Below are 22,648 nucleotides of genomic sequence, written 5' to 3'. Positions count from 1 at the left end.
GACAGTCAAGCTCTGTTGTTAACTGTGAGATATTACGATTTATATGTGATATAAAAAGTGTTAAAAAGTTGTGAACCGACTGACCGCTTCTCTGAAAGAAGCCTTTTGTAGACACACAGAAAAAGCGAACACACATACATACATTTTCGCTTTTATATTTATAGATTTATTGAAAGCTGTAGTGTTGTTTTCTTTAAGGGGACACTTGTATCGTTCCACCCTGTATTACTAGAATGCACAAACAGAATACAATGTAATAATAAAAAAAAAAAATACGGTTAAATGGACTTGGGCAAAAAATGTTATCCTAAGAGTTATCTCCCTTGCGGTGTAATACGAACACATATACTTCTCTTTGCATCTTTGTTGGAATTTATAAAACATTTATTGATTGGCCAATCCTTGTTTCTGTTTGTCTTTTTAAGGGTCCAACAGATTGGCTAACAAGTAATTCTATCACTACTCCTTTCGTGGTCATGTGAGGAGGTCACATGACCAAGTCTAAATAAGATAACGAAAGATAACATAAAAATAAAAAATCGAACACACATACAAACATTTTTGCTTTTATATTTATAGATTGTATTTCAGTGTTTGTTACGGCATTAGAATTCATGCACCCATCTTTTTTCTTTCAAAGGAGTAACCACTTATCAAGGCCCGGAGGCCACTAAAGGATAAGGGTTAATAAGGATAAGCTTAAATAATATATATAGTAAATCTATATTTTTTAAGCTTATATTGAACTTTCCACATACCCTCCATCATTAGCAGGTAATACGATTTTACAGTTCACAAAAACATTTGCCAAATGATTTATAGTAATGCCTGAAATCACATTAGTTACTTTTGTAGACATACAGAAAAAGCGAACACACATACAAACATTTTTGCTTTTATAGATTTACTACATATTTCTCAAATTGTTTATCATATCAGTCACTTATCACATGTGAGGTCTAATATTTCATTTACACTTCTGCAAAAAATATTTACCATAACACTTGATCTCTATATGAGACATAAATATTCTACTAATACACACCATTACTCCTGATCTTAAATGGAACATGTACATCAAATCTGTTGCCAAGGCCGCTGGAAAAATGGTCGGATCTTTCTATCGATCCGGTAGATATCTCACTGCTGATGCTATTCTCTATCTATATAAGAGCCAGGTACGTCCAAGGATGGAACACTGTTGCCACATCTGGGCAGGAGCTGCTAGTAAGGACTTGGCCTGCCTTGATAGAGTTCAAAATAGACTTCGTAGCCTCGTAGGAGATGTCCTTTTCTCTTCCTTGCAACCTTTATCTCACAGAAGAGATGTTGCGAGTTTGTCTCTGATGTATCGTTATTTTCATGGAAAGTGTTCGAATGAGCTTCAATCTATGGCCCCCCCTCGCCAAACTTTCACAAGAAACACTCGTCTAGCTGTAAACACTATCAATAATTCCCCCCACTCTTTATCTGTGCCTAAACCTAAACGTAGATTCCATGAACAAAGCTTTTTTCTTAGAACTGCACGCCTGTGGAATTGTCTTCCGTTTTCCTGCTTTCCGGCTGACTACAATATGGTTGTCTTCAAGTCTAACGTAAATAAGTTCTTGATGAGCCGTTCCATATAAGTTATCAACTTTACCAAATTTACATTACTAATGATTACTATAATGTCCAATTTCTACTGTACACTCTTCAACCCTTATCCTTGAGTGGCCTCTTGGCCTTGATAATGTGGTGATGCCTATGTAAAAAAAAAAAGATACATAACTGTTTTTTTTAATTTGTTTAATGTTTTAATCAAGACAGTACCTGTGTGAGAGCAAAGAATAAAAAAAAAATTCACCAACCCTTTAAAAAAAATCAAAATAGCAGTGAGTATCCATGCGAGCACAAAAGAATTAGCTGCCATAGCCAGGCTTGAACCTGTAAATCTAAAAGAAAAAGGGGGTGAAAAAAAGAAAATATATTATGCATTTTTTATATTTAAAAAATAAAAAAATCCATAAACTTAGCTTGATGATTTCCTGTAAGTAGGTCTCAGCTTGATGAATTAATATTAAAAAAAAATAAGCCACCTCAAAAAAAATGTGCCTAAAATGCTCTTTGGATATTTTCATATTTTCCGTTATGAAATTGTAATTAGTTTTTCTTATAAGATAAAATTTGATAGTTTGATGTGTTCAAATACATATTTATAATATATAAATATTAGCGGTAGCATTTATGACGTTATGGGCCTTCGAAATGATGCATTTAAAACATACGCTGAGAATGACTTTGCAAAAATGTCGACACAAAACTGACCCCTCCTTGCAAAGAAGGATCCAGTTGACGATGAAAGAATTAATGTTTGTGCCAATTTTTGGATATTTGTCGTCAGAAAGTTAGATTTTTCTAAAAATTTTAATTTTGTTAGTGTTTGCTGCGTGTGTCAAGGGTTTTTGGCAGACATACAAACACACACACATAACTGTTTTTTTTTTATTTTTCTTATCAATTTGTTTAAGCTAGAGATCCCAAAAAATTACCCACTAACTCAGTGTATTTCAACCGAGAGATCTTTTTAAGATTCTGACCATCCCTTTAAGTGCAGTTGTTTGAATCTATCTTGCACTTAATTCACCGAGTATATTGCCAGAGAGGTTTTGACATTCTTTTTTGTGGGTCAAGTTGCTCTTATAATAAACGGAATGATAGAGATGTCCTTAAAATTCAAGTTTCTTTTAATGTCATGCATAAGACCTTGGTATTCTGTTAGTGCATTCTCTTATGTCTTTCCAAGCGTGACAGCTGTATAAACTAATTTCCACACACGTCACAATGTTGACTTTTCCCCACTGTGTATTCTTATATGTCCTAGCAAGGCAGACCTGTGTCGAAAGGAAGACTCACACACCTCACAATGATATGGTTTCTCTCCAGTGTGTATTCTCATATGTCTCTGTAATGTATACTTGTGTCTAAAGGTGGAAGAACACATTTCACAAGAATACGGTTTTTCCCCAGTGTGAATTCTCATATGGTCATTCAGGGTTCTTTTAAGTGAAAAAGACTTATTGCATATTTCACATACATATGGTTTCTCTCCAGTATGAGTTCTGATATGTAGATTTAAATGTGTTTTCTGCGAAAATGATTCTCTACATATTTCGCATGCATATGGTTTCTCTCCAGTGTGTATTCTAATATGTATTTGCAGGTGTGATTTTTCTGCGAAATCAGCACCACATACTTCACAGTGATATGCCTTCTTGCCACTGTGCATTTTCATATGTGTTTGCAAGGTAGAACTTTGTGTGAAGGAAGTTCCACACACTTCACAATGATATGGCTTCTCCCCAGTGTGTATTCTCTCATGCTCTTGCAAGTTAATCTTTTGTGTAAAGGCAGACCCACACATTTCACAGCAGTATGGTTTCTCTCCACTGTGTATTTTCATATGTTCATTTAGATGTCCATTCTTGGAAAATTTTTTACTGCATATTTTGCAACAGTATGGTTTTTCTCCAGTATGTGTTCTGACATGTAGATTTAAATGTCCTTTCTGTGAAAATGATTTACCACAAATTTCACATGCATATGGCTTCTCTCCAGTGTGTTTTCTCTCGTGCCTTTTCAAGTCTGATTTTCGGGTAAATGAAATCTTACAATATTCACAAGAATATAGCTTTTCCTCACCATCGTTTCGTATATTTCGAGTTAAATTATCTTCCCCTGAAAATGAGTTACTGCATATTTCACCAGTATATATTTTCTCTTTAGCTTGCATTTGGTTATGAGTTGTCAATTCTGATTTCATGGTAGGGGAAGATTTACAAATCTGGCAAAAAGATGGTTTGTCTTCAGAATTTGATCGTTGTTTTAAATTTATTTTATGCAAAAATATTCTTCCACATAATTCACAAGAAAATGTTTCCTCATCCATCATTGCTGTAGAGAAAACCCCATCACAAATCGAATAACTTACACAGGAAAGATTTTTCGTATCAGTCAAACAATATTGTGTTCTTTAGGGTTAATTTATATATTTTAAACAGTACATTTTTATGTTCGTAGGAGTTCATGGACTATATATATAAGTTATATAAATATAACCGATAAAAATAAACAGTAAAATTGTCTATGGTTTCATAGCATAATGGATTAGACACCAGACTGTAATCTATAAGGTCTGGGGTTCAATTCCTAGAGACAGTCATGCTACGCTGAAGAGGGATAGGGTTCCAAAAGATGCATGTCCATAGATTACTGTTTTAAAAAATCATAAATAAAAGCATTATTTGTTAATAAAAATATAGGCAATTTCCTAAGAAATATGAACATCAAGGTAAAGGAAGTAAGTTAATCATATATCGTTTTTAAAAAACGCAACAACAAATCTGCATATATAGATATATATACACGATATCATTAAACGGTGTATAGAAATGTTAACAAATTTGGGAAGTTAAGTCTATGTTAAAATTGAATTAATATCAACTTACATCCACAATATGTTGCAAATTGTTCTTTTTAAATTTTCCCTGGAACAAATTAATCCTTGGAAAATGTAATTGAATCATCTGTAAAAATAAGACAAAAGAAAACAAACATATATCATGATATACAGTTTCTAAATGTTAATAATAGTTCCCGATATTTTGTTATCTCTCCTCATCCATCTTCTTGACTTGAAAATGGAGATAAAAACATTGTAGAAGTTGAAGAAGGAAGACATTGTTCCTATTGTGATCAGAGCGGTGGGGAATGTAAGAAAAGGATTTTACAAGTGAATGTAGAAAATTATGATCCATTGCAATGTTAAAGACTGTATAATAAACTTTCTTTTTTTTTTTCTTTCTTTCTTAGGTGGAGCACATGGTCAACTCCAACAATGGAACAAGTATATAAAACTCTTTAAATAGTTATTTGAATCTCCATATACTGTAGCAAAAATTCTTCTGTTCTAAACTTTCTTTTTCTTTCTTTCTTTCTTAGGAGGTGGAGCACATGGTCAATTCCAACAATGGAACAAGTATATAAAACTCTTTAAATAGTTATTTGAATCTCCATATACTGCAGCACAAATTCTTCTGTTCTAAAGGGTTTTTTTTTAATAAAGTTTCAAAAAATACCGAAATAAAGCAAAATAAACTCATGAATAAAAGAAACTATTATTTATGGCCTATCAACATCGGTTGGGTTTAATGCCAAAAGATAATACCTCTTATAAACAATTCACTGTGCCACTCTATAATTTTCCAATATCTAGAAAGATTCATACCTTTCCCGAATTATATTTCAGTGCAACCAAATGAAAGACTGCCTCGTTAGGAACTGCCAAAATCTAGTGGAAAGTGGCGGAAAACTGAAAAAAGAAAGTGCTGATTAGTCTATGCTAATTTGTTGTCATCCGCATATCAGAAAAGCAATAAAAGGAACTCTCCATTGATCCAAGGAAACTTACGCTGTAATAAGTATGATACCTATGCCCCCCTACCCCAACAGCATTAGCTGAAACCACACATAATCCCTGTAAATTGTCAAGAGAGATTGAAATAGGATGCACAGCACTTACCAGACCTTCACTGGAAAAGTACAAAGAGTACTTACTGTTATCCAAATCTTAGTGAAGTCTAATGCTTCTGTGCAGAACGAAATCAATGGTAAGCGGTTGTTGCGATAACGCAATATCATTTGCAAAGGTTATCAAAATCGATTAAGAATATTGGATGTCACTAGACACTGCGCCACAGGCCCTGAAGGGCGATCAAGGTTGAATCTTTCCTTTCCATCGTACCAGGTAGAATTTTAGTGGACAAAGCTTCTTTTCAAGGCGCTTACTGTCTATAGAACATATAACCACGTGACTTCTTCCCTGCTAATTACAACATGGTCATCTTCAAATCTAATGTTAACAAATTCTTGTCAAATCCGTCAAATATTCAATGATATTACTCCCATAGTTTTATCTATCTTTCAGCTGACAATCTTCTCATTAATAGCCTCATTAGTTTTTATTCTTAAGTGATTCTTTGTATTATTACACTTGTGGGAGCTCAGTCTTCAGTTAAAGAGACATCTTCAAATAACTTACACAGGAAAGATTTATCAGTCAAACAATATTGTGTTCTTTAGGGTTAATTTATGTATTTTAAACAGTATATCTTCATATTCAAATGAGTTAATGGACTATATATATTTATCATATTCATATTATTATAACAATATAAACAGGAAAGTTATCTATGGTTTCATAGCATAATGGATTAGACACTGGACTGTAAGATATAAGGTCCAGGGTTCGATTCCTTGATGAAGTCAAATTATGCCGAAGAGGGGTAGGTTTCCAAAACATGCATGTCTATAGATTTCTGTTTTTGTTTCAATACGTAGGTAGAGCTAGTTAGTAATTTATAAAATATATATGGCGATTAAGCTACACTGAATATTCGGCGTTTCATCCACTCTAGGATTCGTCAGGCTTATGCACGAATTCTGTGGTTGTTTATCGTTTTTATATGGTCCTCTTCTGTTGAGGATTTTAGTTAGCCAATCAGCTTTCTAGTATCCACCGCGCCCCTTCCTATCAGCCAATGGGCATGCATTTTATTGAACAAAGGATCTGTTTTAGAACTAGGTTAGTGGTTTAAGGCAGACATTTTCCTTTTTTTATATAAATATACATGTGTACATACATATATGCACATATATATATATATATATACATGCATATATGTGTGATCGTTTATGTATATTCATGTTTATTTAATTTATTTATTTGTTTATTTTCTATTATTTTTGTTAGTTTTAAAGCTATTTTGTATCGCTATCCTAGAGTAAGTTTTATTTTGTGAACACAGTCATTTGCTACTTCTCTTCTACAGTTTAATAGATTTTGGGGTTCTTATATATATATATATATATATATATATATATATATATATATATATATATATACAGTAGCGTCCAAAAGTTAAGGAACGATCGATCATTTTTTTTTAATGGCTTCTAATTTTTTCTATGAAAAAGAAAAAAAAATTTTGGTGAATTTTCCAATGTTTAATAATGGTAGTTAAAGAAAAAAATTTTTTTAATTTTTGATTTTAATATATTAGTTTTTTTACATATAAATAAATTTAATTAAATTACAGGCGTCCAAAAGTTAAGGAACGAGGGAAATTCATTATGAAAAAATAAAGAATCCTTTCAGTATTTAGTGAAAAGACCCTTGTTTTCAATCACACTATGGCATCTTTTGCTGCAAGACAGAACCAATCGTTCACATGTTATAGGTGAGATATTATTCCAGGATGTTTTTATACATTCCCATAAATCATCAAGATTTTTTTTTTGTGTGTGTGTGGGAGGGGGGGTTCTGTGATCTTATCACCAATAATTTTCCAAACATTTTGAATTGCATTCAGGTCTGGGATCTGAGCTGGCCAATCCATGACGCAAATATTGGATCTATTGAGCTCTTCTAAAACTATTTTTGCTTTATGGCATGGTGCGTTGTCTTGCATAAAGATATCAGAATTAGAAAGATTAGGTATCACATGTTCTCTAATCAATTCTCTGTACATTCGGGCATTAACTTTTCCATGGATTCTCACAAAAGGGCCAGTTCCTTTTGAAGATATCATGCCTCATACCATTATACTGCCGCCTCCAAATTTTACTGTACTTTTAACGCACTTAAGGGACAGTCTCTCTCCATTTTTCCTTCTGACATGTGGTCTTTTGTCTGATCCGAAAAGATAAATAATAAATAGTATATATTTCTAGCAATGTCATTCAATCCAGGGCGACACTGGGTATTCTGCTAGTATATATTTCCAGCAATGTAATTCAATCCAGGGCGACACTGGGTATTCTGCTAGTATATATTTCAAGCAATGTCATTCAATCCAGGGCGACACTGGGTATTCTACTAGTATATATTTCCAGCAATGTCATTCAGTCCAGGGCGACACTGGGTATTCTGCTAGTATATATTTCAAGCGATGTCACTCAATCCAGGGCGACACTGGGTATACTACTCGTATATATTTCCAGCAATGTCATTCAATCAAGGGCGACACTGAGTATTCTACTAGTATGTATTTCCAGCGATGTCATTCAATCAAGGACGACACTGGGTATTCTACTAGTATACATTCCTAGCTATGTAATTCAATCCATGGCGACACTGGGTATTCTACTAGTATATATTTCAAGCAATGTAATTCAATCCAGGGCGACAGTGGGTATTCTACTAGTATATATTTCTAGCAATGCCATTCAATCCAGGGCGACAGTGGGTATTCTACTAGTATATATTTCAAGCAATGCCATTCAATCCAGGGCGACAGTGGGTATTCTACTAGTATATATTTCAAGCAATGCCATTCAATCCAGGGCGACAGCGGGTATTCTACTAGTATATTTTTCCAGCAACGTCAGTCAATATATTGACTGTTTTTCAACGCTAATATTAAAGCAAATAGTTTTAAATAATTCCAACACTGCTGATAATATTTATAGATATAGTTTCAGGACTAGAGAGAGGTGGGATTGAACTCAAAAATGTAGGGTAAATTAGTCTTCCTTGCTAACCATTAGGCCAAGGAGGAAAGTGAATTGAATTGGTTGATAATTAAGTTAGGAATCAAAGGAATCGCAATGCATGCGCAGAAATGAACGTTGCTTTAAAACCTGGCTTGGGGCCAGTATAGCTTCCTGCTTTCTGAGCCAGGCATTATATTTATTAGATTCCACACGAAAGCAAATTAGACGCAGGGTCATTTTTAACATGGAGGAAAACCAGCTCCTTCAAAACTGGGCATTTTGGCAGTGCTACTTGTCTGATATGAAGGTTTTCCCCCACATTAACCAAACCTAATGACTTTGCCTGAAGTTTTTTTTTACACATAGGTCACCACTTATCAAGGCCCGGAAGCCACTCAGGGATAAGGGTTATTGCAAGTACAGTACGTTAGTGTGGAGATTTGATGAAGTGTTTACTTAAGGGGGCGGTTCATTAGGAATTTGTTAACATTGAACTTGAACACATCCAAGTTGTAGTCAGGTGGGAAGCAGGCAGACGGAACAGAGTTCCACAGGCGCGCAGTTCTAAGATAGAAGCTTTGTTCATGGAATCCACGTTTTGATTTAGGCACAGATAAAGAGTCGGGGAAATTTTTTCACAGTGGATTCGGCTAGACGGGTGTTTTTCATGAAATATTGGCGAGGGGGGACCAGAGATTGGAGTTCAGACGAGCACCTGCCATGGAAATAACGATAAAACAAGGATAGGCTCGCAACGTCTCTTCTATGGGAGAGAGGTTGCAAGGTAGAGAAAAGGGCATCCCCCACTAAGCCACAAAGTCTATTTTGTACTCTGTCAAGGCAGGATAGGCTGTTTTTAGCAGCCCCTGCCCAGATATGGCAGCACTATTCCATCCTTGGACGTACTTGGCTTTTATATAGATAGAGAATTGCATCAGTAGTGAGATATCTTCTGGAGCGGAAGAAGGATCCCATCATCTTTCCAGCGACCTTGGCAACAGACTTGATGTACGTGTTCCATTTCAGATCAGGAGTAAAGGTCAAACCCAGAAGCTTGTCAAAACACGGGGCCTCTCCCAGACGAGAGCCATCCATCCCAATTGATGCCAGATGGGGATCAGAGCGTTGATGATGTAAGGATAGGAGTTTGGTTTTAGATGCATTAAAGGTAACCAGCCACGTCTTCCCCCACTGAACCACACGCTCGAGATCAGAGGAGAGAGAATCAGAGAACTTTGTCATTTCGCTTTATTTATACGAAAACGACAAACAGCCAACACAAGGTGGGAATTTTTTAAAACTTGATCAAAGTAAAGATAGTTAAATTCTTCAAGAAGTTTTCTTATACTTCCTAAATCGTAATATCTCAGATTTGCAAAAAAAAAAAAAAAAAAAAAAAAAAAGCAAGCACCTTAATGCATTATCAGCATAGTAAACGGCGCTTCTACACTATTGGGACGAAATTTTTGAAATCATTAAAACTGAATTTCACATGAAAACAATGGTATCAACGTATTCCTTGTAATTTAAAGATGATTATATCCAAGAATTACGAAAATCGATAAGATAGAAAATTATTTATTAAAGAAAATAAAAATAGAATTTGATGAAAACCATCGTAAAACACAGGAGAATTTTAAAGGGACGTAATTTTCTGTTTTGATTTAAATAAGATGGCGGAAATTTTTCACCTGCTAACATGATTAAAATTGTTTTGTTGGTGTTTGTCTATGATTGGGCCTATAAAAAAAAGTTATTTTCAAAAAAAATCTTTAAAATATTTATGCATGTACCTATCGCCGCACAAAGATGTCATATTCCAAAATTCACATAACTCGATCAAGTATTTGTTTTTTATTTAAGAAAATCAAAGTTCATGACACATTTAATAAAAGGATTCAAATGCGCCGCCATCTTAATCTCAAATAGTTAGTTTAAAAAAGTGGGGGATCGCTTTTATATAATAATTTAACGTAAAATGAGCACCCAGTTTATGGCCACTTGTTTTGCTAAGTAGGGGGGGGGCGTAGAATGAACACAATTTAACATAAAATAATTGGCACCGCCAAAAATGGCCGAAAAATCAAGTTGTTGTTGTTTTTTTAAAACGAAATTACATTTATTAAAATCCATTATTTCTGAGTAACTTTTTTTTTCCAGAAAGATAAAACCCTGAATTTTATCATATAGAAAACAGAATAATATAAAACTTTTTCTACTATTTTTAATTAAATTTTAAATGTTAAATTTTCTCAAAAAGTTAACAATTGACATTTTTTGTCTTGCACAAAAAACGTACATAAATATTTAAATAAAAAGGTTTTTGAAATAATTAATTTATTTATTTTTTGTCTAACTAAGATTTAGGATGATTTTCTAAGAGAATATGCAAAAATATTATAATATAAGTACCTGGATTTCAAATAATTCCACTTATTCATATAGGCAACCAGTTATTTTGCGTCGATCTAGAGTCTAGACAACCTTTTCGAATCTATGTGTACAGTAATACAAACCCAAAAATTTTATAGTCAAAATTGTAGACAAGAACCATTTTTTTGTTTGTTTGTTTAATAATTCATTAATATTCAGGTAATTTCGACTGCATAATTTGGAAGCTAACATTGTAATTTATTAGAATTGAAAAAAAAAAAATTGAAACCATTGGGGTTTTTTTTTTTTTTTTTTTTCTGAAAACTCCATTTATCGACTACAAAATCTCGTCCCAATAGTGTAGAAGCGGCAAATAAAGATATTAGGACTTCATTTTCCGTAGACACAAAAATAAACAATGAGTTGAATATTATACTTACATTTTTTTTTAAAACCTGAGTTTTCTTCCTGGAGAAACGAAATAACAATTAAATAAAAGTGTTTAAAACTAAAATGTCGTCTTAATTCTTCGTTAATTCGTTTGTTATTTGTAGTATTTTGAGCAGATCTTAGGATTGTTTCAGATTGTCCGGTGAACATAATTAAGACGTGTTAAGATGAAAATGGCGGAAATCGGAATTATATTACCCACAATGCAATAGGCGATCCTTCCTACTTCCGCCCATTTACCCGTTCAAGCATATTATTAAAATGCAATCATAAGGATAAGAAAGTTAAAGTTAAATATATATATAATATTATAACGGCCAACAATAATAAAATTAAAGGCGCGGGTTGTATACATATAGATTGAAAAAGTTGTTAAAAAACAAATATATAACAAATAAATGTTATCAAAAGCAAGATAAGTTACTTTTCTACCTAACTGGATAATTTTTTTATGTTTTTATTTAATGTAAAATGTTTATTGAGTTCGAAAAAACATCCAGTGTTTACCGATGTATTGGAAAATTCAAAATAGCATCGAACTCCCTTCTGAACACGGTAAGTTTGAGAAAATGAATTAAAATAAAAAAATATACCAAATACTGTTAAAAACCCACCGAATATATGTCAGCACGGTAGCATATATTGAGGTAGTTTCTAACAGTATTTCGTATATTTTTTATTTTTAACTCATTTTCCAAAACTTACCGTGTCCAGAAGAGAGTTCGGCGCCATCTTGAATTTTCCAACACATCGGTAAACACTGTATGTTTGTCGAGCTGAATAAACATGTTACATTAAATACAAACAGTAAAAAAATTATCCAGTTAGGTAGAAAAGTAACTTATCTTGCCTTTGATAACGTTTATTTATTATATATTTGTTTTTGTTTTTTTGTTTTGTTTTTTTTACAACTATTTCGAATCTATGTTTACAGTAAAACAAACCGAAAGGCGCTTCTACAGAATTGGGACGAGATTTTCGGAAATCGTAAAACTGAATTTCACATGAAAACAATGGTATCTACGTATTCCTCGTATTTTTAAGATGATTAATAATCAGCCTGATTATATATATATATATAAAAAAAGAAACATAGCGTAGAAAATTATTTATTTAAGAAAATAAAAAAATAGAATTTGATTAAAACGATCGTAAAACACAGGAGAGTTCTAAAGGGAGGTAATTTCTGTTCAAATTAAATAAAGACGGTGGAAATTGTTCACCTGCTAACAAGATTAAAGGTACTTTTTTTAATAATTCAGTAATATTCAGTTAAGATGGATGAAAACAGCATAAAACACTCAACTGGTGACTTAAAATGAAAAAAAATTAACGCTTCTACACTATTGGGACGAAATTTTGGAAATCGTAAAACTGAATTTCACACGATTAAAGTTGTTTTGTTTTATAATTCAGTAATATTCAGGTAATTCCGACTGCATGATTTGGAAGCTAACATTGTAATTTATTAGAATTGACAAAAAAAAAACAAAAAAAAAAAAAAACAGTTGAAACTTTGAAATCATTTTTTTTTTTTATCTGAAAACTCCATTTATCGACTACAAAATCTCGTCTCACTAATGTAAAACACCAAATAAAATATATATTAAACGGTAATCTGGAAGAAAGAGAGACCCTGTTTCCTCCGTTTGACTATAGGTGGCGTTAGTCTGTCCACCCAGTTACGGAAGCACAAAATGTATATAATGGCTCCCTTGAAATAAAAATAAATGTTTTTGTTATATTTTAATTTTAAACATGTTTTTTTTTTCAAACATATTTAAGTTTTTTTTTTTTTTTTTTTTTTTCAAATATATTTAAGTTTTTTTTTTTGTTTTTTTCAAACATATTTACGTTTTTTTTGTTTTTTTTTTCAAACATATTTAAGTTTTATTTTTTCCAAACATTTACGTTTTGTTGCTTGTTTATTTTCAAACATTTACGTTTTTTTTTGTTTTGTTTTTACGTGTTTTTTTTTTCTTTTTTGCAAGCATAAATTAAATGTTTTTGCTATATTTTTCTTTTAAACATATTCATGGGTACAACCGTTTTTCCGCGAGTATTTTTTACGCTCTTATAATAAAAAAAATCAACGTTTTTTTCTTTTATCTTTTTTGTATGGACTCCCCCTTTTTTTTCTTAATTTTTCTGCACTTATTTTACCTTTTCCGCGAGTATATATATATATATATATATATATATATATATATATATATATATATATATATATATATATATATATATATGTATATATATATATATATGTATATATATATATATATGTATATATATATATATATATGTATATATATATATATATATGTATATATGTATATATATATATATGTATATATATATATATATGTATATATATATATATATATGTATATATATATATATATGTATATATGTATATATATATATATATATATATATATGTATATATATATATGTATATATATATATATGTATATATATATATATATATATATATATATATATATGTATATATATATATATATATATATACATATATACATATATATATATATATATATATATATACATATATACATATATATATATATATATACATATATATATATATATATACATATATATATATATATACATATATATATATATATACATATATATATATATATACATATATATATATATATATATATATATATATATATATGTATATATGTATATATATATATATATATATATGTATATATATATATATATATATATATATATGTATATATATATATATATATGTATATATATATATATATATATATATGTATATATATATATATATATATATGTATATATATATATATATATATATATGTATATATATATATATATATATATATATGTATATATATATATATATATATATATGTATATATATATATATATATATATATATATGTATATATATATATATATATATATATATATATATGTATATATATATATATATATATATATATATGTATATATATGCATATATATATATATATATGTATATATATATATATATATATATATATATATATGTATATATATATATATATATATATATATATATATATATGTATATATATATATATATATATATATATGTATATATATATATATATATATATATATATGTATATATATATATATATATATATATGTATATATATATATATATATATATATATGTATATATATATATATATATATATATATATGTGCGCGTGATCAAAGAAAGAGCCCGCACACAAAAAAAAACGTAAATATGTTTGAAAAAAATAAAACTTAATTATGTTTGCAAAAACAAAACAAACAAACGTAAATATGTTTGCAAAAAAACAAAAAAAATATGTTTAAAATTAAAATATATCAAAAACATTTATTTTCATTTCAAGGGATCCATTATATAAATTTTGTGCTTCCATAAGTGTATCAGAATTTTTGTAGGAATTTTTGACACCCCTAACACGAAACTGCGAATAAAATATTTAAAAAAAACTCGTAATTTCTCCGTTATAAGTGGGTTATTTATTTTCTTTATGGATTATACTTCCAAAATAAACTATTAAAGTTGTTTTAAAAGTAAGTAATGAATTTTCCGAACTCAATATTTTTCAATTTTTAAACTTTAAAAAGCTATCAAAATTTTTCTATTGATTCTATTTTTACGATATTTTCAGGGTCAATGTGAAATGTTATGTTCTTTCCAATAAACCGAATATAATATTTTAGACAAACGTTTTTTTTTAATTCACGCCCCCCTCCATTTTTAAGTTTCTATTAAAAAGTAAATAATTAATTTACTCACCGAAAAGTAAATAATTAATTTACTCACCGAAAAGTAAATAATTAATTTACTCACCGAAAAGTAAATAATTAATTTACTCACCGAAAAGTAAATAATTAATTTACTCACCGAAAAGTAAATAATTAATTTACTCACCGAAAAGTAAATAATTAATTTACTCACCAAAAAGTAAATAATTAATTTACTTACCGAAAAGTAAATAATTAATTTACTCACCGAAAAGTAAATAATTAATTTACTCACCAAAAAATAAATAATTAATTTACTTACCAAAAAGTAAATAATTAATTTACTCACCAAAAAGTAAATAATTAATTTACTCACCAAAAAGTAAATAATTAATTTACTCACCAAAAAGTAAATAATTAATTTACTCACCGAAAAGTAAATAATTAATTTACTCACCGAAAAGTAAATAATTAATTTACTCACCGAAAAGTAAATAATTAGTTTACTCACAAATTGAAGAGAAAAGATCAATAAATAATATATTCAAATTTAAAACAAAAAAAACGTAGTGTTTTTTAGAATTTTACCTGTAAAGTTTGAAGTTTAAAATCTTTTTTTTAAAACCACGTTATTTGTTTTTTCTTTTTTTTTTATGGAACCTTGGTCATTGCTCCTTTAATTGAAAAAGAAATTAGGGCTTGAATTACATTTTTCGAGGAAAGACAGGGGGTCGAATAATTCACGCCTCCCATTTTGAAATGTCTATTTAAAAGTAAATAATTTATGTACCAAAGTTTTATATAGCACAAATTGAAGAGAAAAGGTCAATAAATAATATATTCAAATTTAAAACAAAAAAAAGTAGTGTTTTTTTAGAAATTTACCTGTAAAGTCCGAAGTTTAAAACCTTTAAAACAAAAAAAAAAAACACGTTGTTTTTTTGTTTTTTTTTAATGAAACCTTGGTCTTTGCTCCTTTAATTGAAATAAAATTAGGGCTTGAATTACATTTTTCGATGAGTTATAAGCTTGGAAAGATGGGGCGGAATTATTCACTATTTTCACGAAATTTCTGAGTCTGGGTGGACAGACAGTAACGCCACCTATAGTTAACCGGAGGAAACAGGCTCTCTCTTTCTTCCAGATTGCCTATAAAACATAATAGAGATTACTCAAAGTAGAAAATTAAATGAAAATATCAATTTGGAGATCGTTCTTTTTTATGATTTATATAATCATAGTCTTAAGTGCAGATGAAACAATTTTTTTTTTTTTTGCATAAAGTAAATGGGTAGGCCTACTTGTACAGTTGGTACTAGTGAACTCACTGATCCGCGCTATTTTTTAAATCGTATTTCCAAGTTTAATTAAAGTTTTATGATGTGTTTTTTTTTTAATTCAATTGTAAGGTTAAAGTATAGAATAGTTACAAAACACCCTCCCCTCGCCATGTTAAGAATGGCTATTTAAATAATAACGTTATTATTTCAGCACGGATCAATAAGTGCAGAGGCCTGCAGGCGCTTATGTCAATGGATCATCAAATCCAAGGGAGATAACCAGCATAAACATCGCAAAAATAAGAATATTTTACAAGATATAATTTGGGACGCTGAAATAATCAGTAGAACAATGAAAGATTGTTAAATGAAAAAAAAAAAAACACTTGAACGTTGTTATTTTTTCTTACTTTACTCACATACAGAAATGACTTAAAATAAAGAAAAACAATTTTCTTTTAATTTTTTTTTATTTTTATTTAAAAAGGCACCGCCAAAAATGGCCGCAAAATCAAGCTGTTGTTGTTTTTTAAAACGAAATTACATTTATTAAAATCCATTATTTCTAAGTAACTTTTTTTTTCCAGAAAGATAAAACCCTGAATTTTATCAAATAGAAAACAGAATAATGTAAAACTTTATTTACTATTTTTAATTAAATTTTAAATGTTAAATTTTCCCAAAAAGTTAACAATTGACATTTTTTGTCTTGCACAAAAAACGTACATAAATATTTAAAAAGGTTTTGGAAATAATTAATTTATTTATTTGTTGTCTAACTAAGATTTGGGATGATTTTCTATGAGAATATGAAAAAATATTATAATATAAGTACCTGGATTTCAAATAATTCCACTTATTCATATAGGCAACCAGTTACTTCGACACTGTTTACGTTTGTATTCGATAAAAAGCAAACTATGGAAGACCAAACAGGCCAAAAAAAACTTTTTTTTCAGTAACGAAAATTTCAATGTATTATTAACGCTGAGGCTGGCCAGTACCAGATGGGTAACCATTTGTATGAGTTTGGTTTTTAATGTGTATGTTTGTGGGGGCCAGGCTCCCCAAAATCGGGGAGGGGCAATTTAAAGCAGAATAAAAAAAATTATTTCAGCGCGTTTGGTCCACCGTAGTTGAAAGGCGGCAAACGTTTTCAAACGGGATCGAAAAAATGATGCTATTTTAACACAAAGGGCACAATATTTATCGAATTTTTTTTGTATCGATTCTTCAAAGCATGCCCTGTTTAATAATAGTCATGCATTATTCGGCTCGCTAAAAAAAAAATTGTTAATTTATTTATCAAAGATTTTAAAATGGCTTTTTTCGTATAAATATTAAAAAAAAATGTTTTTGTTTTGCTTAACTTAAATTAATTATTTTACTTAACATATTCACCGAATTTCACACTTCAAAACTCAAAAGCGGGATAATTAAACGCAATTGAAGTTCTGATATTCAGACGTCAAAATAAGGTATGCAAACAATTTTTTTTTTTAATCTATAATTCTGTCCTTTACAACAACACAATATGTTGTGTTCAGTTTCAGATGATTATTTTAAGCATATTTGTACCACCTCAAAACAAGGGGGGTTGTAAGTAAAAAAAAATACATATATATAAATATCGTTTATGAAAAATAAGTACATTGTTATAAAGTTCATTCTTCTCTTAATAATCGCTGAAAATTTCGTATTGATCGGATAATTACCTGATTTTTGGTAGATTTTTAAAAAGACGGTCCGTCAAAAAGTACTTACCTGCCCCCCCCCCCAGTTTTAGCGGTGCCTATTGACGGTTTAAATACTTCAAAATCTACTTCCAAAACGTTGTCTATTTTCGTTGTCTTGTGTACGTTAATTATTATGCGCCCCAAATTATACCTTTGTGGGGAACATGATGAGAATTAGCAGCGAACCAGATGTTAACGCATCCACTTTGAGAGACAAAATGAAAAATCGTCTTTTGCACATGACTCCACGCATACACCCCTAACACGAAACTGCAAATAAAATATAAAAAACTCGTAATTTCTCTTTTAAAGGTGGGTTGTTTATTTTCTTTATGAATTATACTTCCAAAATAAACTATTAAAGTTGTATAAAAAGTAACAGAAATATTTTTTTAAGAAATAGTAATGAAATTAATTGAATGTTACGAGTTCAGTATTTTTCAATTTTTAAACTTTAAAAATCTATCAAAATTTTTCTATTGATTCTATTTTTACGATATTTTCGGGTCAATGTGAAATTTTATGCTCTTTCCAATAAATCAAATATAATATTTTAGACAAACGTTTTTTTTTTAATTCACGATGTAATGTTTTGAAGGGTTTAATATAAGAACAGAACAAAAAGAGAAATATGAAATACGACAGGATTTATTGACTCCTCTTCCAGCCCGCGTGGGCCTCGATTACATTACATTTCTTTGTCTCCCATTCCAAAAGAGTTCAATTAAGAGGAAAGAGGGTTAACAGTCCAAGGGAGATAATTCCGATTATTCCACACACGATTCCCCCATTTTCAAAAATAAAGAAAAATAAATTTCTTTTTTTTGTGTGCAATCATTTTTTTTTTTCGTTTAACATTCATTCATTGTTCTATTGATTTGTTCAGCGTCCCAAATTATATCTTGCAAATTTTGCAAATGCTTATTTTTGCTATGTTTATGCTGGTTATCTCCCTTAGATTTGATGATCCGTTGACATAAGCGCCTAAGTGCACTCGTACCGTACAGTTTAATGAAGACATTAAAAAAATGAAAATATCGAAAAAAAAAAAAAAAGTTTAAATTGTGCATATCCTTTATGAAATGAAGTTTTCCGAAGAAAAATTTCACTTAATTTCATCATCACTTAATTTTTTTTTTACAAGTAAAAAAAAAACAAAACAAAAAAAACTTGTTATGATACCAAGCAAAAGGTTCGATTTTTAGGAAGAAAAGCTAGTATTAAAGAGGGGGGGGGTTGGTGCTTTAAATTGAGTTATCTCCCCGTGGCGTGTTAAAAAAATTCAAAGATGGCTACCTTCAACGTGCTGTCATAAAAACGTATTTTTGCTGTAAAAAAACTACTCGATCAAATTAAGTGAAATTTGTTTTTGAGATCTTCAGTCCAAAATGGATACGTACAATATAACCTTTTTTTCGAGATTTTCATTTTTTTATTTTCTTGATTAAACTGTACAAGTGCCAGTAAATGATTAAAAAAATTAATACTAAACATTTTCAAAGCCCAATCGTTGCTTTAATGAAATATGCTGTTTATATAGACATTTCTAGCCTCAGTGCCTCGAGATTGATACTTATATTGGGCTAGCAGGGATGGCCGACATTACCCGGTTGTTTGGAGGTGTATGTTGAGCAAAAAAAAAAATAAATAAAATGGTAGTAGGACAGGCAGGTTTGAACCTGCATCAGGAAGGAGGAAAAAAACGTGAAAGAAAGAGTTGATAATTAACTTTTGCCCAGGTGGGGGATATTGCTCCGGTGTTTGGGAAAAAAATGTTTGTAGGCAGGCAAGCTCGAAACCGTGAGTCAAAGGCGGAAAAGAAAGTGAACGAAAATCTGATGTCTTACCGCTATGCTGTAAGGCGAGAGGAAGTGAAAAAGCGTTCAAAATTAATGATTAAAAAGTTGACTTGAAATAAATAAGTCAAGAATCACGCAAGTGCAGAAATGAATGTTGGCTGCAGGCAAGTTTCCACTCCCCAACAATGTTTGGGAAAACCAGCTCCCCCAAAAAAGGGGGAGTTCTCCAAATGAATAGCAATTATTTGATATGAAGGGCTTTCCCAACTTTTATCAAAGCTATTTGCTTTTTCTGGAGGTCCTGGCCGAGAAGGCCGGCAAATGATGTTCGCTTTGATTAGTTTCACATTATTTATACGAAAAAGACAAACACGCAAAAGGACGGAATAAATGGAATCTTATAAAAGTCGATCAAAATAAATGTAGAGACGATGTCCATTTGCAAATCATAGATATTATAATCTAGGGAGTATATAAAAAGTTCTCTGAAACAGTAACACCCTCAAGACACCTCCCACCGAAGCTTTTCTTGGACATACAACACGTGCAGCCATTTTGCCTTATATATATATAGTAGCAGGGGGGTACTCTGCGTGGCCTGGGTGTTTGTAGGTGTGTGTGTTGGGGGCGGCGGTGATCAAAGCAACCCTGTTTTAAAAAAACACGTTGGCCGGATGTTTGGAGGTGTAAAAGAAAAAAAAAGTTTTAGTAGGAAAGTAGGCTTGAACCCCGGACCTATGACGTGGAGGTCGAAACGAAATGGAAAAAAACCCTGGGACCTAACCATCTCGGCCACGAGAGAAGAGGAATGAAAAGCATCTTAATTTAATGTTTATGAAATGAAATTGACAGGTGCGAGAAACTTAAGTCACGTGATGTTTGACATTGAAACATGACGCGGCTGCAAGTCAGTTTTCGCTTGTTTTGTATTGAAAAGCGAAAGATACACGGGATGCTCTAAAAATCTGGAAAAAATAGCGTGTGAAAGTCGGGTAAATTTAATAGACAGGCGACCCCCATTTATAACTCTTAGATATTATCATTTAGACATGATATAAAAAGTTTTAAGAAGGAATGAGCCAACCGAGAAGTCCAGCAGAAAAAGCCTCTTACAGACATACACAAAAAGTGAACATACATACATGCATACATTTTCGCTTTTATATTTATAGACCAGTGGGGTACCCGACATGGCCTGGGTGTTTAGAGGTGTGTGTGCGTTGGGGGGAGGGGTAAATCAAAACAAAAGAATAAGCCAATGATAACCCTGTTTACATATTACAAAAAAAAAATAAAGGATGTGAGGCAAATGGATGATATTAAAATTTCTTAAAATTGGAAACAAAAAACTAAAAAAGGAACGAACGTGATGAAAAAATAAAAAAGAAACAAACGTGATGAAAAAAGAAAAAAAGAAATGAATTTAATGAAAAAAGAAAAAAAGAAACAGACGGGATGAAAAAATAATAAAAAAAGAAACAGACGGGATGAAAAAATTAAAAAAAAGAAATGAACGTAATGAAAAAATAAAGAATAGAAATGAACGTGATGAAAAAAAAAATAAACAGACGGGATGAAAAAATAAAAATAGAAACGAACGTGATGAAAAAATAAAAAATAGAAACGAACGTGATAAAAAAATTAAAAAAAGAAACGAACGTGATAAAAAATAAAAAAAGAAACGAACGTGATGAAAAAATTAAAAGAAGAAATGAACGCGATAAAAAAATAAAAAAGAAACGAACGTGATGAAAAAAATAAAAAAGAAACGAACGTGATGAAAAAATAAAAAATAAACGAACGTGATAAAAAAATAAAAAAGAAACGAACGTGAGGAAAAAATAAAAAAAGAAACGAACGTGATGAAAAAATAAAAAAGAAACGAATGTGATTAAAAAAATGAAAAAAGAATCGAACGTGATGAAAATATAAAAAAGAAACAAATGTGATGAAAAAATTAAAAAAGAATCGAACGTGATGAAAAAATAAAAAAAGAAACGAAAGAAATGGACGCAATAAAAAATAAACGAACGTGATGAAAAAAAAACGAACGTGATTAAAAGATAAAAAAGAAACGAACGTGATGAAAAAATTAAAAGAAGAAATGAACGCGATAAACAAATAAAAAATAAACGAACGTGATGAAAAAAATAAAAAAGAAACGAACGTGATGAAAAAATAAAAAAGAAACGAACGTGATGAAAAAATAAAAAAGAAACGAACGTGAGGAAAAAATAAAAAAAGAAACGAACGTGATGAAAAAAATAAAAAATAAACGAACGTGATGAAAAAATACAAAAAAGAAACGAGCGTGGTGAAAAAATAAAAAAGAACCAAACGTGATGAAAAAATAAAAAAGAAACAAATGTGATGAAAAAATACAAAAAGGAAACAAACGTGATGAAAAAATAAAAAATAAACGAACGTGATGAAAAAATAAAAAAAAGAAACGAACGTGATGCAAAAACAAAAAAAAACGAACGTGATGAAAAAAATAAAAAAGAAACGAATGTGATGAAAAAAATAAAAAAGAAACGAACGTGATGCAAAAATAAAAAAACGAACGTGATGAAAAAATAAAAAAAGAAACGAACGAGATGAAAAAAATAAAAAGATACGAACGTGATGAAAATAAGCATTTAAAAACTAAGATGGTTTTCTAAGTCAAATCTTACGCCATAGGAGC

General features: G+C 30.2%; 1 protein-coding gene across 1 annotated transcript; it reads right to left on the bottom strand.

Annotated features, from left to right (window-relative positions):
• Positions 1-215: 215 nt before the first annotated feature.
• Positions 216-11,547, bottom strand: LOC145270385 (uncharacterized). The gene is made up of 3 exons (XM_080126035.1): positions 11,346-11,547; positions 4,488-4,565; positions 216-4,251 (listed from the first exon to the last, which is right to left on the bottom strand). The coding sequence occupies exon 3, from the start codon at positions 3,929-3,931 to the stop codon at positions 2,819-2,821; it is 1,113 nt and encodes a 370-aa protein (XP_079982161.1). The 5' UTR covers positions 3,932-4,251; positions 4,488-4,565; positions 11,346-11,547; the 3' UTR covers positions 216-2,818.
• Between the last annotated feature and the right edge of the window lie 11,101 nt (positions 11,548-22,648).

This window comes from Euprymna scolopes, chromosome 46 (assembly GCF_053919585.1).
Source record: "Euprymna scolopes isolate OS-2025 chromosome 46, ASM5391958v1, whole genome shotgun sequence".
NCBI lineage: Eukaryota > Metazoa > Mollusca > Cephalopoda > Sepiida > Sepiolidae > Euprymna > Euprymna scolopes.
The sequence above is the reverse complement of the archived record's forward strand: the minus strand, read 5'-3'. Positions and strand labels throughout refer to the sequence as shown.